This window comes from Pteropus alecto, unplaced genomic scaffold (assembly GCF_000325575.1).
Source record: "Pteropus alecto unplaced genomic scaffold, ASM32557v1 scaffold56, whole genome shotgun sequence".
Lineage (NCBI taxonomy): Eukaryota > Metazoa > Chordata > Mammalia > Chiroptera > Pteropodidae > Pteropus > Pteropus alecto.
The window spans coordinates 1,241,972-1,256,105 of record NW_006438871.1 but is presented as its reverse complement, the minus strand read 5'-3'; the positions used below and the strand labels follow the sequence as shown (position 1 = coordinate 1,256,105).

General features: G+C 62.3%; 1 protein-coding gene across 5 annotated transcripts in view; it reads left to right on the top strand.

The window, feature by feature from the left end:
- MAD1L1 (mitotic arrest deficient 1 like 1) overlaps positions 1-14,134 on the top strand; it is a 240,204-nt gene that overhangs the window by 178,832 nt on the left and 47,238 nt on the right. For 3 of the 5 annotated variants that reach the window (XM_015592494.2, XM_015592496.2, XM_015592495.2), the window contains exon 15: positions 8,790-8,880. In XM_015592494.2, coding sequence (XP_015447980.1) covers positions 8,790-8,880 — 91 coding nt within the window. Of the gene's footprint in view, positions 1-8,789; positions 8,881-9,250; positions 9,330-14,134 lie in introns of those variants that run through there. The other 2 variants (XM_025049564.1, XM_025049565.1) reach the window with 2 other exon arrangements.

The following is a 14,134-nucleotide window of genomic DNA, read 5'->3' as shown; positions in this document are numbered from 1 at the left end:
CGTGGGGTCCGGGATGGGTGGCCGCAGCCTGGGCCCAGCCCACCTCGGGCATCCTGGCTCGCCACGTGGCTGAATGGCCCTAGCTGTGTCACACCCTCTCCTGAGGCTCTTCTTGTCACGGACGTGGGCAGCCCCCTTTGCGGTCGTCTGTGTGTGTCCAGGCCCAGGGTGGCTGCCCCGTGGGTGGGGTTACACCTGGACTCGGCGCTCACCACCGGTTCCCAGGCATTTTTCGAGCGTGGGCCTGGGCCAGGGCGTCCTCGGAGACCCGCCGGGGGCCGACGTCGCTCGCGTGCTCCTCAAGCGTGCAGTCGTTCACATCAGTCGTTCACATCCGGAGGCCACGCGTACGCCGCGTGCGTCCTCGGCTGCACGTGGGGGTGAGATGGTCCTGAGGGGGCCTAGAGGGTGTGTCCCCAGCCGTGCCCGTGCGAGGACAGGCCGTGGCAGACGTGCCGCTGGCACGGGCGTCCATGGGACCTGCTCTCGCAGGCGGAGGGTGGGCAGGGGCCTGCGAGTGCCTGTTGTGGGAGGAAAGGCTCTGGGCCCGCAGGATTGGTGCAGCAGGGTGCTCGTGGGCAGGCGGCTGAGAGCGGGCAAGGGCTGTGGCCTTGTCCGCAAGAGCAGCGGGAAGCCGTCCCAGTGTCAAAGTGCAGGAGTGACAGGGTCGCACGGGGAGCTTTGCAGTCCCTGGCTGCCCGGGTCACAGAGACAGACGGAGCGGAGCCTTGGTGAGGGCGGGCCGCGTCTCACGCCTCGTGCCGTGAGCGTTTGCCGTGGGAACGTCCCTTTCAAGCAGCAGGTGGCCGTCCCCATGCAGAGATGGGCGAAATACCCCTCCTGCACCCGGCTTCCGGGAGCAGCCCCGTCCGGTGACGAAGACCGCCCTGCCGTCAGAGGTGGGCTGGAGGGATCGGGAGGAGGCAGCGTTCGTGGCAGAGCAGAGCGGGGCCCGAAGGCCAGGCCAGGGCCGGGCCTGCAGACTCGCTTCCACGGAGCAGCGTGCAGTACGGGGGACGGGGCTGCCGTGGTCGGCACCCAGACCCCCCAGGGCTTTGAGTGTCCTCTTGGATGCTTGGACTTTTGTCTTTTGTCGCTGGAGCTGCGGTTGTCAGTGGTGGACGGAGAACGGTGATGAGGCTCCACCTGAGCCTTCAGCGTCCCAGGTGGCAGCTGTGGCTGGCACCCTTCCGCTGTGGCCTGCAGACGCCCCGGGTCCACTGTCCCTGGGCCCCCAGAGCCCCCGCCGCCCAGTCTCGACTGTGCCGGTGCGCGTGTGGCCAGGCCTGTGCCCGTTTCTGCGGCTGGCGCACGCTGGGCACAGTCGTTTTCTCTGGGAAGGTCTGAAGCAAAGGCTTTGCGTCGAGATCTCAGGCCAGTGTTTGTGTAAACGCTTTGTCAGGAGAAGCTGTCGTGGGGCGGGAGCTGGGTCTCACCTGCACCAGCCTGCTCCCTTCCTGCCCTGCCAGCCGCTGCCCCACCTGGGGTTCCCCTCAGCCCAGTGGAGGGCAAGGACAGGGTATCGGGGTGACGTACCTGTCAGGAGGGTTCTGGGAAGGGCCCCGAGCACACGACAGAAGCCCTGGGCCTTTTTGGGTGGATTCTGTCTGGACCAGCTGAGTGGGTGGAAAACAAGGCCCACGGGGCCGTCAAGCTCCTTGGGGACAGCACGGTGGCCTGGGCAGCAGTTCGGCCCTGCACCCAGTGCTTGCTCATGTGTGTCGTGTCTACAGAGCCGGCAGCTGCCCTGGTGCTCCCGGCACCCCCTTCAGGAAACCTGGTCACTGCGTGCCCCTCCTTGTGCACGTTTGGGGTCCTCCACCCCAGCACCCTGCAAGTAAATGTTCAGGAGCCGTGTCATCGTACCTTGGGTTCTCTTTGTCACCCGGTGGTGACAGTCACTGCGAGCCAATGCTCTTGAGCTAGAGCGTACGTGTTGTGTGTCGAGGGTGGCGCATGGGCTATGGGAGGCAGCCCCACTGGTTTGGGGGGTTCAGGGCAGGCCCCAGCGGGCCGAAGACCCCGCCGCGCAGAGGGGTGACCCGGACGCCCCAGCCTAAGTGCTCCCATTTGAGAGGTAGCCAGGATGAGGCAGCACACGCTGTGCTGCTCGCGGGCCAAGGGTGTCGTCCGGCGGCCCTAGTCCCGAGCCGCGGCCCCCACCAGGGTCTCAGGTCTGATGGGGAGACCAGGACCAGCCTTCAGGAGCCATCTCGACCCCACACTCCCCCCACCAGCTGCTCCGTCAGGGAGGCCCGTGGTCAGCAGGCCACCTCCGCATGGCCTGCAGACACCACCGTGAGCGATGCCCTGGCATCCAGAGTCCCTTTTGCCCACCCACTGCCCGGCCGCTCGTCACGGCAGGGCCAGGGCTGGGCCGCTGAGTCATGCGTCTCAGCCGCACTGACTCTGCGGTGGGGGACAGGGGCCGCCACACTCCGCAGACCGGGCCCTGCCCACGCCTGCTCTCCCCTCTGAGGCCTGAGGGGCCTGCCCCGTGCCCTGGGCTCGCCGCCGTGCCCAGGGCCGTGCTTCGGCGCGGGCCCGCTGTCAGGGGCTTTGCCGGGCGGTCGGTGGCCTTCCAGTCCGCTGCCTCACCCTTCAGTTCCTGGGGTTTCTGCTGAATCATTCATCGATTGTTTTTTCTCCCATTTTCTCTTTCTGAAACTATCATTTGAATGTTGGGCTTCCTGAACTAGTTCTCTACTTTGAAAAGATGTTTATCCCATTTTCCAGCTTTTTCTGTTTTTTTGTAAAGTTTTTTCAAATATCAACCTCATTTTCTTTTTGTTCTCATATTTTAGTTTCCTGAGGGACTTTTTCTCGTTTTGTCGAGGTCTGAACGTTCTTTTATGCAAAACGCACTGGTGATGTCTCGTGAGCACAGACACTCGCCACCTCTCCGATGTCGTAACGGGACCGTGTGAGGTCCCTTCTCCACGTAGTCTGTTCCTCTGGGTCGCTGTTTCCTGTCCGCCTGGCTCAGATGGCGGGCCGCCGTGCTGGACACTCAGCATACGGTAGCCCCGTGCTGCGGGGGCCAAGAGCTCCTCGGAGGGGCCGTGGGTGGACTTCGTGCTGTGGCCTCACTACGGCTGGACACGGCCCTCAGGACTGGGGTCCTGGTCATCTTTGGGAGACGCCTGTCTGCATAGTGTGGATGCCGTCGGCCTCTGGGGCTGAGGGGACAGGACTGGGGGACTCAGCATCACCATGGAAATGGCCCACATCAGCCAAATCCCCAGGGGAAACCTGTCCCCAGGCAGCAGCACTTAGTCCCTGCCCCGTGGCATCAGGCAGGTCAGTGGGGGCGCCCTGTCCCCCCATCCTTCAGAGCAGACAGTGCCCGCACTGGGCGCACGTCCTCGGGGCTGAACGGGGGCCGGCCCTGCTCTGAACCCCTGCGCAACGGGGCCGGTGGGCGGGAGGGGCTGGTGGCCCAGGGTCAGAGGCTCAGCAGAAAGCTCCCGCTCACCCCTGCAGCAGCGAGGTGGCCCTTGTGTCCCTGTCCCTGGTGCCAAGGGACCAGCGGGGGACCCCAGCTTGCACCCCACAGTATTCAGGGGCCCCCCTGGCAGCAGGGCCCAGGGCGCAGGACTCCCATGAGCAGGGTGACCACCTGCCAGGAGGTTAAACAGGATGCAGGTCTCACAGGCGGAGGCTCAGCGTGTCTGGGACACGGTAAAAATCACTGCCACGCCCAGAACTAGACAGTCAGGACTGGAGACGAGGGGACGGCTGTTGGACAGCAGCATCACGGTGACCCGGTGCTGGATGCCTGGCAAGGACTGTAAAGTGGGCTTCAGCAAATGGTCACGAATCCTCAGTGAAGAAGCGAAAACTTGGTGACCTGAGCAAAGAAACAAGTCACTTTTTTTAACAAAGAACCAAACAGAACTTACAGGCTTGAGCAGTAGCCAAAGCGGAGACTCAGTGCACAGGCTCCGCCGTAGCTCGGCGACGAGAGTCAGGGCTGTGACCTGGACACAGGTTGTCGGAACAGCGGGAGCAGAAGGCACAGTGTCCTTTCCATTGCGGTCCCTGGAGGGGAGGATTGGGGCTGGGAGACCTGGGAAGACGTAACGGCTGAGCGCTCCCCAGGTGCGCCTGGCAAGAGCCTGGGGCGTAGGGACCCAAGCAGGCCACCCCGAGGGAGCCCCAGACGTCTGCGGCGCGTGGCACTACACATCCCCCTGGAAACTGCAGACAGAAAAAATTTCGAAGGTGCTGGAGAGAAACGCTGTTTTATCTCCAGAGAACATCAGTTTGAGTGACGCGAATTTCTCATCTGGAGCCGCGGGAGCCGGCAGGGAGCGCACGGCGTGTTTCGAGTTCCGAGAGAAGGGAGCTGTCAGGCGGCACAAATCCCGTCGGGACGAGGGGAGGGGAGGCTGCTCCGCCCCAGACCAAGGAAGCCGAACTAAGCACGTGCCACGAGCACCCTACCCTGAGCGCGCTGGGGACGCCTTCCAGATGGAAGGGCCGTGTGCGCAGGGGGAGGCTCGGGCGTCCCAAAGGGACAGGCATGGAAGGGGTGACACAGCGAGTGTAGGAGGCCAGCCTCACACTCTCCCTGAATCGACTCACTGGCCGAAAACTGGAGCTGCATCGGACGGTGACACCTGACGTGATGGTGGCGCCCCAGGGGGAGAGGACGCGCCGGGGGGAGGGGCCTGCTGGGCAGCGCCCGCAGCGAGCGTCACCTGTGTGCTCGCAGCAGCCCTGCTCCTTCGGGGGGCGCTGTGGCGTGTCCGGTTGGCGTGGCGGGTGGCGCTGCTGTCAGCGTCTGTGTGGGGACTGCGGGCATCGGGGCTCGTGCTCTAGGGCGGTGCCCGCGGTGGTCACTGGGTGCCGCATCGAGCGCGTTCAACCCTACGTGGTGGCTGGCAGCGTCCCCATGAGAGGTGCCTGAGGGCCGGGTCCTCCGAGTCCCGATGTGCCCGGTGCGCTGGTCCATGCGGCCCCCGCACCGCCCCCGAGCTCCCCGCAGCTGCTGGTGGCCGCACCTGCTCGCTGCTCGGCACTGTCCACCGAGTCTTTGGTGGAGCGGCTGTGCAGATGTTTTACCCAGGTTTTTTTGGTTTGTGTTTTTTTGTTTTTTTTTTTACTTTTGAATTCTGCATGTTCTTTATGTACTTTGGATATATGTTTGTCAGGTGTGATTTGCAAATATTTTCTCGTAGTCTGCACTTTTTAAATTCTCACCAATATCTTCAACACAGCAAAGGTTTTTAATTTTGATTAAGTCTGATTTATCAATGTTTCCTTCTGTGGAACTTCTTCTTTTGGATGTTGGATCTGAGAACTCGCCTAGCCCTAAAGAGTCAAAGATTTTTTCCTGTGTTTTTTTTCCTGAAACTTTTATGTTTTCGTGTTTTGCATTTGAGTGTCTGATCCAGGTTCCGGTGAAATATGTGTAAGCTGTGAGGTTTAGGTCAAGGTTTGTTTTACCTTGTTTTTTTGCCGAAAGGCGTGCAGCCGCTCTGGCGGTGCGTGGGAGACGCTGTCCCTCGTCGCGCTGTCGGTCGGGCCTGCTCCCCGTCCCCGTCCCCCGGAGGCCCCGTCCTGCTGCGTGGGGGCTCGTCCCCGCTCCGCAGCCTGGCCGTAAGCTTCGGAAGCCGGTAGCGCGACTCCTCCAATTTTATTCGTGTTTTTCAAAGTCGTTTTAACTGTTCTGGTTCTTTTGATTTTCCGCATAAACATCAGAATCAGTGTGTAGCTACAGGAAGAGTCCTGCTGGGATTTGGATCGGTGCTGTGTCCCATCTTCACGTCGGCTCGGGAAGCACTGCCCGTCTGGACGTGCGGGCCCTCCGTCCCGCGGACGTGGTCGTCCCCTCCGTCCCGCGGACGCAGTCGTCCCCGCCCCTCGTCAGGTCTGTTTCTCTCGTCCGCAGTCCGTACTTTCAGCGCGCAGGTTCTGCCCACTTTCTCAGATCTGTGCCTGTGTGTGTCTTTCCATGTTACTTATGAATTTTGTTTTATTTTGGTTTATTGTTATGCATCGTTGTTGTATACGTGATTGATTTTTTAGTTGTTCATCTTTATTTTGCAGTCGTCCTAAATTTCCTTAGTTCTGTTTGGGATTTTTCATCTCTGTTTTTGGTCGATTCCTTGGCATTCCCCGCACAGACACTCTGGTGTCTGGAAACTTGTCCGTCTTCAGTCTTGTTCTCCGAGTGACGTGCCGTTGGTCTCGATTCCTGGGGTTTCGTGTGGTGGGGACCTGCAGGGCGGCGAAGTAGGGTGACGGCCGGCACCTCTGCGCTGCTCCGGCTCTGGCTCCAGGGGGCGCTCCGTCGTCTCTGAGAAGTTCGTCTGCGGCCGGTTTGTCGTCGGGGTCCTTTCGGGATGTGCTCTTCTAGGCTTGATTTTTCTTCTACTTGTGATTTTTCATGAACGGATGCTGAATTTTGTCAAATCCTTTCTCTTTTTTTTTTAATTGACTGATAGGAGCACGTGGTTTTTCGTCTTTAGATTTCCAGCATGGTGGATGACGTTGATTTATATTTCAGTACCGAACTAGTCTGACATCCTGAGATAAACCCTCCTTGGTTGTCACGTATTGTTCTTTTTATATGTTACTGGCTCCGACATGCTAACGTCTTGTCGATGATTTCGTGTCTCTTCACGAGGGACGTTGGTCTGAGTTTTCTGTCGTGCTGTCCTCATCCGCTTTTGCGTCAGCATGATGTGGCCTCATGACACGAGTTGGGAGTGCTCCTGTCTCTTCCCTTTTCTGGGAGAGATTGTGTAGAAATGGCAGTATTTCTTTAAATGTTTGCACCCAATAAAACCATCTAGGCCCGGGCATTTCTGTTGTGAGAGGTTTTACCTAACAGTCTACCTTCGTCATCAATCCCGAGGTGTTGCCTCGGTGGGTCTGGGCAGCCTGCGGGCTTTGCGGAGCTGCCGCGTCGCGTATCGGTGTCGGGCTGACGGACGTGGCGTCGTTGGCGCGTTTGTCCTGGGGCCGGCTCCGCGGTGGAAGCCTCTCGTTTCTGGTGCTGACGCTTGGCGTCGGCGGCGTCTTTGCTTTGCCTGTCTTGCCGGAGGTTTACAATTTAATTGGTCTCTTCAGAAAACCAGTGTTTGGTTTCTTCTGTTTTCTCCTTGTTTTTCTGTTTTCATTTTCATCGATTTCTGCTTTTGTTTTATCCTTCTTTCTGCTTGCTTTGGGTATATTTTTCCCTTTTTTTCTAGTTTCTTAAGGTGGAAGCTTAGGTTATTGATTTGAGGTCTTTCTTTTTTCTAAGAGGTGTTTAAGACTACAACATTTTCTCTAAGCACGACTTCACCTGCAGCCCACAGATTTTGACATGTCGTAGTCTCATTTTTGTCCATTTAAAAAGACTTTCTAATTTCATAGGTCTTCTTTAAATAAGGTATTATCTTGATGTGCCTTGTTACATCTCCAAACGCTTGGAGATTTTCCTCTGTTACTGATGCCTATTTTAATTCCGTTACGGTCTGTAAATGCACTTTGTAAAATTTCAGTTTTTAAGCTTGTTACAGGCTGTTGACCTCCAGGGCCTGTGATCCGTCTGAGAGACAGGCCCCCTTTGCCTGCGAGGCAGTCCGGGGTGGCTGGCGGTGGGCCCTGAAAAGTCGGCCTGCACCCCGGTGTGGGGCGGGGTTGCGGCCCCTGTGCCCTCGCTGGGCTGCCGTCTGCCGCTTCTCCTTGTCACCGGGAAAGCGTCCGGAGTCTCCAGCTACACTTGTGGGTTTGTCTCTTTCTCCTTCCGGTTCTGTCACTCTGCGCTTCGCGTGTTTCGAAGCTCTGCTTCGGGACGCGCACAGATGGGGTCAGTGCGTCTTCTTGGCGCACGGAGCTTCTGCCCTGGGGCGCTGCGTCCCCTTTCGTCGCGGCAGTTCTCAGACCATCTGCTCTGCAGGCGACTGTCCCGTGTTCACACAACCGCTCCGGCCGGTTTCCTCCCTTCCCGACTTCCGTTTTCTCCTGCCAGCTGTTCGTTCCGGGATTGTTTGGTTTGTAGGAAAACTGCAGAAACAGAGCAGGGCCCCCCGCCCCCCCAAACACACACACACGCGCCGGAAAACCAACGTTTCCTCACCGCTGGCGCCTTACGGGCCCGGTGCACTGGCCGTCGCTGTGTGCTGCTCGGTCACTGGTGCCTCCCCGGGCGCCCAGCAGGGCAGGACATATCTCTGGGGCCAGAGGGCGACCAGGCTGGACACGTGGCATGCTGGGCCACGTGCCGCTTTTCTAGCCAGACCTCCAGTGGCCCTGGCTGTTTGCTCTCCGGGCCGTGTCAGAGCCTTGCTGCTGGCCCCGCCCCTGTGACCCTGGGTAGGCGCTTCCTTGCCGTGCACTGCCGCTGGGCCCGCAGCGGGGACTTGAGCAGAGCCCGCGCCTGCCCCGGTCCTGGCCTTCCTCCCGTGGTCAGCCGTGCCCACAGCCACAGCGAGGCCTCTCCCCGTCCCCTCATCGTTCGGGGGACTTTCCTCGGGCCGTTCTCTCAGGCCTCAGCGTCCTCTGCCACGCGCGGCTGCACCCTGAGTGGTCTTCCTGTGTGCCTGCTCCCCGCCGTCGTCGGCGAGGACACCCCCACCCCCACCCCCACCCCGCGGGCGCCCTCGGCTGCACCCTGCTGTCCCGTGCCCGGGGTTTCACAGCCTTTTCTCAGTGTCACTCCGCACGTCGTGGCTCCACGCGTGTGCACGTGGGAGCAGAACGGTGCCTGTGACCCTCCCCTTCCTTGACCCCAGGGCGGGGCTTCCCCAGCCAGGGCCGCGGGGGGCCCTGTCACAGCCTTGCTCTCCTTGCAGGCTGAAGATTGAGGAGCTGGAGGGGGAGCGGTGTCGCCTGGAGGAAGATAAGCAGCAGCTGGAGACGCAGCTGCAGCAGCTCAGCCTGGTGGTGAGTGCTGGGGGCAGACACCGGCCCCACCCCCCATCTCTGCTGCCCTCGCCCCCACAGACTGAACGGGGCCTCCTCCCGCACACGCTCCCCGAGCCCTCGGGCTGCGCTGAGCCTGCCCGCCGTCCCCTCTGTCCCACTGCTGTGCCCTTGTCTGCCACAGCCCCGGAGCCCGCAGGCCGTGTCTCTGCAACGCCGCGGCTGGCAGGCGTGCTCCTGCGGGTGCAGACGCCCCACGGGGGCCCTTCTCAGCATGCCTGGGGTCCGTGTCCACGTTCGTCCCCTCTCCCTGCATCCGTGAAGTGGGGCTGCTGTTTACACTGCCTCAATTTTACTTTGTTTTTCAATTTTATCCCCCTGTCCAAATTAGTCCGTGGCAGAAAACCCACAGCTTTGCGGTCGCCCAGACTTTGGACAGGCCATTGATTTTATCTTGACACCTATTAGAGGTAAATCAAATCTCGTTTTTATTACCAATTCCCGGAGATGGTAGAAGTGACAACTTTGACAAAGCGAGGTGCGGTGAGTCGCGGCTGGACTGTGCTCCGCTCCAGGACCTGTCATCTCTTAGCATTTAATTGGGCCACAGCCCTCAGACGGGAAAGCTGGGCTGTCGGCAGGTGGATCCCCGCTGCCCGCCCGCCCGCCCGCGGTGCGTGTCACAAGGGCTGCTGATGTCTTTCCGGCTCTTTGACCGAACACAGCCTGGGGTGGCGCTGACAGCTTCCCAGCCTCCCAGTGGCCGGGCGGCGTGGGTCCAGCTGACGTCGCTCTTTCTCCCTTGCACCTGGGCTTGGGGGCCTTGCAGGAGGAGCCTGCGTGGCTCTTGGTGAGCTCGTCGAGGGTCACGTGCGGTGAGAGGTGCGGCTGAGCCCTGAGCTGACGGCCACTCGCCTCCAGTACCGGCCCTGGGGAGCCAGGGGTCGGTTGGGTGCCCCGTCTCAAGCGTCCCGTTGGAGGAAATGAGGGCGGGCCGGGCCTCGTCCTGTCCACGCTCCACAAGCGGCTAGCGGTGCCGACTTGTCCCTCCTCAGACCTTCCCCAGGCCCCAGTGGGCGGGGCCTTGCTCCACATCCTGGAGCTGCACCTGGCCAAGGGGGCCGGTGGCACCTGTGTCAGCACACAGAGGGCACAGGTTGCCCTGGTGTGGCCCAGCGCCCAAGCCCCCCTGAGGCTCTGGAAGCGGAGTCGGGGACTGGCCGACGGCACGTGAGCACCGAGTTCACATGCAGCTGCACGTGTCTGTGCAGGTGCCACCACCAGCACAGCGTGCGGGGCCTGGGCCCCGACAGCCCAGGGAGCTGAGGCTGCTGAGCTCAAGGGTGTGCGCCGCGGCCCCAGGGCGGGGATGGCCGCCGAGTCCAGAGGAGCGGGGTGGGCGGGGCTCCGTGGTGACCCCCAGCCGCCGCCCCCGCTTCCACAGGTGGGTGCCCAAGAGCCAGGCCGGGGGAGGGGTGGCACCCCAGGCGGCCCGAGCACCCGGCACTCACAGCTGTTCCGGTCCCCTCCACCTGCTTAGAGCTGGGACCAAGTGCTCGTCCTGGCAGCTCTACCGTCCCCCAGACCCTGAGGCAGTGCACCGGGCAGATCCTGACCCCCTGTCCCAGGCCAAGCCCCTTCTCCGTTTCCGGCCTCAACTGGGGTCTGAGAAGGCCCTCTGGGGCTCGCTGCAGGAAGGTCGGTGTGAGGGCGGGGCGGCCCCAGTCCCCGACCCTCGCTCGTCCTCAGTGGCCCAGTCCCCGATCCTCGCTCGTCCTCAGTGGCCAAGTGGTGAGCCTCTGTGGGACACATCGCCGAGCTCCAGGGCCCACACTCACTCACTGCGTCTCCTCTGAGGCTGCTCCTGGCACCCCGGCACCCCACCTCCCTAAGGAGACTGCCACCCAGATTCCTTACATGCGGCCGAGGCGCCCCACACAGGGATCTGGCCAGCCTTGAGCCCAGTGCTGTCGCCCGCCCGTGAGCCCGTGCCCGCCGCGCCCCACCTTGCCCCACGCCCGCTTCCCGACAGCCTCGGGGCTGTGTCCCTCACAGCCAGCGGCTGCTTCCAGTTGCAGCCTCAGCTCCGGGGACCACTGCTCTGCTCGCCACCTCCACCCCCGGCACTGCCCACACCTTCCCAGGACACCTGCCCCTGACTGGCCGTCGGGTGATGCTCAGGACACACAGAGCGTCACGCCTAGAGGCTGAGCTGACTGTTGCAGGTGGTGCTGGTCACCCCTGGTCACCCCGTCAGAGCGACAGCTGCCACGTGACCCCGATGCGGGGCAGGCAGAGTTCTGCCCCTCCCGTCCGCTCACCAGCATGCGAGGCAGGCCTGTCTGCACAGGCCCCCTGAGGGTGCAGGAAGCTGTGGGCTCTACCAGGAACGGGGGTGCCCACCAGTGCCCGCACCCCGCAGGAAGGCAGGGACAGAGGCCAGGACTCAAGGAGACATCCGCCCTGTTTGGCCATGGCAGATGGACAAGGAAGAACTGTCTGGCCCAAGGAGCTGGTCCAGGCAACGTCACAATGGGTCTGCAGGTGACCTGGGCTCGTGGAAACCACGTGCTCTGGAGGGCCCAGCATGTGAGGCAGAGACCTCGGCTGGAACCCGGGCCTGCTCGTTGGCCAGGAGTTCTCAGGCAAACCTGGGCTCGTGGAAACCACGTGCTCTGGAGGGCCGAGCATGTGAGGCAGAGACCTCGGCTGGAACCGTCCCTGCTCGTTGGCCAGGAGTTCTCAGGCAGGTCGGGGTTTTGCCATCTGAGCCCTGTGGGCGTTACAGGGGAACAGAAGGGTGAAGACCACACCTCCTTCACCTCTGCCCCTCGGAAGCAGCAGGAGGGCACGGGATGCCCTCCAGGTGGGTCGCCTTCTGGGTGGCCCAGCCGCAGGCCCCTGTGGGGTGGCAGGGGCGCATTAGCCCCCAGCACAGCCTGGCTGTGTTTGTCAGCGTGCGGCTTCAGGCTCTTTATGCAAACACCGCTCCCTCTGGAGAGGCATCTTCACGTCGGCGGTGCTTCGAGGAGGCTGATTAAAGTCAGCTGCAGTTGAGCGTAATTGGGGACGTGTGCCGGAGCGGGCGCCCCTCACTGGTTAGAGCCTTCGGAACTGGGGAGGAAGCAGAGCCGCAGCCACTGCCCAGAGCCGCTGCCCAGCCCCACTGTGCGCTCGGGGCCTGGGGGCGGTCCCCCCCCCCCGTGGTGCCACCCGTCCTGTCCTGGCTGCTGCCACACTCGTCTGGGACGAGCTCTGTGCATTTTGGTTGTGGCTCGAGGAAGTGGGGCCTCCTGCCTGGCCGTCAGGAAGACGGGGAGCCTGGGGGCCCCCATTTAGAGATGGGGAAATTGAGGTCCACAGTCAGCTAGCACACGAACAGCTAACTCAGGCGCACCCTTCTTAAAGGCAGAGTGGGGTTGGAGCATGCCACCACGTTCTCGGGCGAGGTGACTTGAGCAAAGCGAGCTCTAGGTTTGGAGGCGGGGCCTCCGTGCTTCTCAGGTGGTGGCTCTGGGCCAGTGGCCTGGAGGGGACTGCCGGCACCCCCACACCCTCCCCTCCTCCTGCAGCCTTCACTGGCCTGGGCCTCCCAGAACCAGGGACAGGGCTTTGGAACCCCAGTAGGCAGGGCACCGTGTTACTTGTCCCCACAGACCGTGATGGCCTCTTGGCAGGCAGGCAGTGGCTGTGGTGGTGGCGGTCCCTCCCCAGCTGTGGCCCTGGTCTCGGTGTGCTCGCCTGGACGCAGAGCTGACACCCCTCCCCAGCAGGCATGTGCCGAGCGAGCAGGGTCACTGCTACCGCTGGCACGTGAACAGCACCAGCACCCTCGCGTGACGCATGTGCTGGTCCCCATTTATGTTGTGGTCCCCATTTGAGACTGTCAAGGCCACGTGTCCCTGTAGCTCCCGAGGCGTGCAGTCCAGAGGGCCAGAGGCATGTGGCGCGGCCAGGCGGACGCTTGTCCGTCAGGCCGCTGGGCCCCAGGCTGGACGGCGCCCCCCGCAGGGAGCACACAGCTGGGCCCCGCACTTGGGCACAGTGCCATGCCCTGGGTGGGGTCGGGGAGCCCCCTGGGTTTCCCCCCGTGCTTCATGAACATTCTCAAAGTACAGCGAAGCCCAAAGTTTCCCACAAACGCCCATCTGCCCACCGTCCGACCCGACCCTGTCACGTGTGCTCCCCTGTGGTGCTTCGTGACAAATCTACCCTCCCGCTCCCAGCCGTCCGTCTTCTTCAACGTTTTTGACGCATTTTAAAGCAAATTGCAAACATCTGTACCCTTCTCTCTCGGTGCTTCGGCGCGCGTGTAATTAGGCAGAATTCATCTCTGGGTTCGAGCCCAGGCCCTCTGTCCTTAGAGTTGCCCAGTGCTGGTCCGAGCAGGTGGTGGTCAGCGCTGGCGCCCGTGGGCACCGCCCCCTCGGAGGCCCGCCGGCCCCAGGCTGGTCTGCAGTGTGCTCGGGAAGGGCACCTGACTGCAGCCAGTGACATTTTAAATAGTGTAACTTTTTTGGAAATGGAGTGGGAAGAAAATTGCTGGGTTCCCTGTGAGCAGAAAGCTCACGGTGCCCTGGAGATTGTCCCCACCCCTGTCCCTGCGTCACCAGGCAAGCAGTGCCATCCAGTCATAGGCACCCCGCCCCTCCCCTTTCCAGACGCGGGCGGGCTGATGGCTGGCCTGCTGCCTCCGCCTGCCTGCGAGGGCCCCAGGCCCCAGGCCCCAGGCCCTGCCCCCGCAGACAGCCCTGCAGGTCCTTCTCCACCTACCTGCTCTCACCTGCCCAGGGGCCCTGGGCCCAAAGCAGTCCTGCCCAGCTTCTCAGAGCCCCTGTCGCCTCTGACCGTCCCCCGCACTGGACCGTCCAGCTGCTGCCCAGGCCTTTGGGCACACCCTCCCCTGCGCAGGTTTCCTGATGGCCTACTGCCTGCACTTCTGGAATGTTCTCTGGGCGTTGCTCCCGGAGGGGACGGAACCTTGCTGGCCCAGTGCCTGGTGACCCCTGGGCGTGGGGTGCATCCCCAAGGTTGTCCCGGGGGAGATTGTGTGCCCTTGGTGAGGCAGGCTGCAACCCCAGGGCCTGACGTAGCTCCGAGGGTGTCACTCGGTGTTGGTGACGACCGGAGTGCGGGGGTGCTCAAGGGATGGTGGCTGCAGCTGTGCCGTGGCTGCTGGGCCCTGGCCTCTACCACTCGGCGGGAGCAACGTGGTCCCGTCCCCAGCTCACCTCCCAGACCTGGGCCTCTGCCTCCCCCAGCAGGGGTCCAGCCC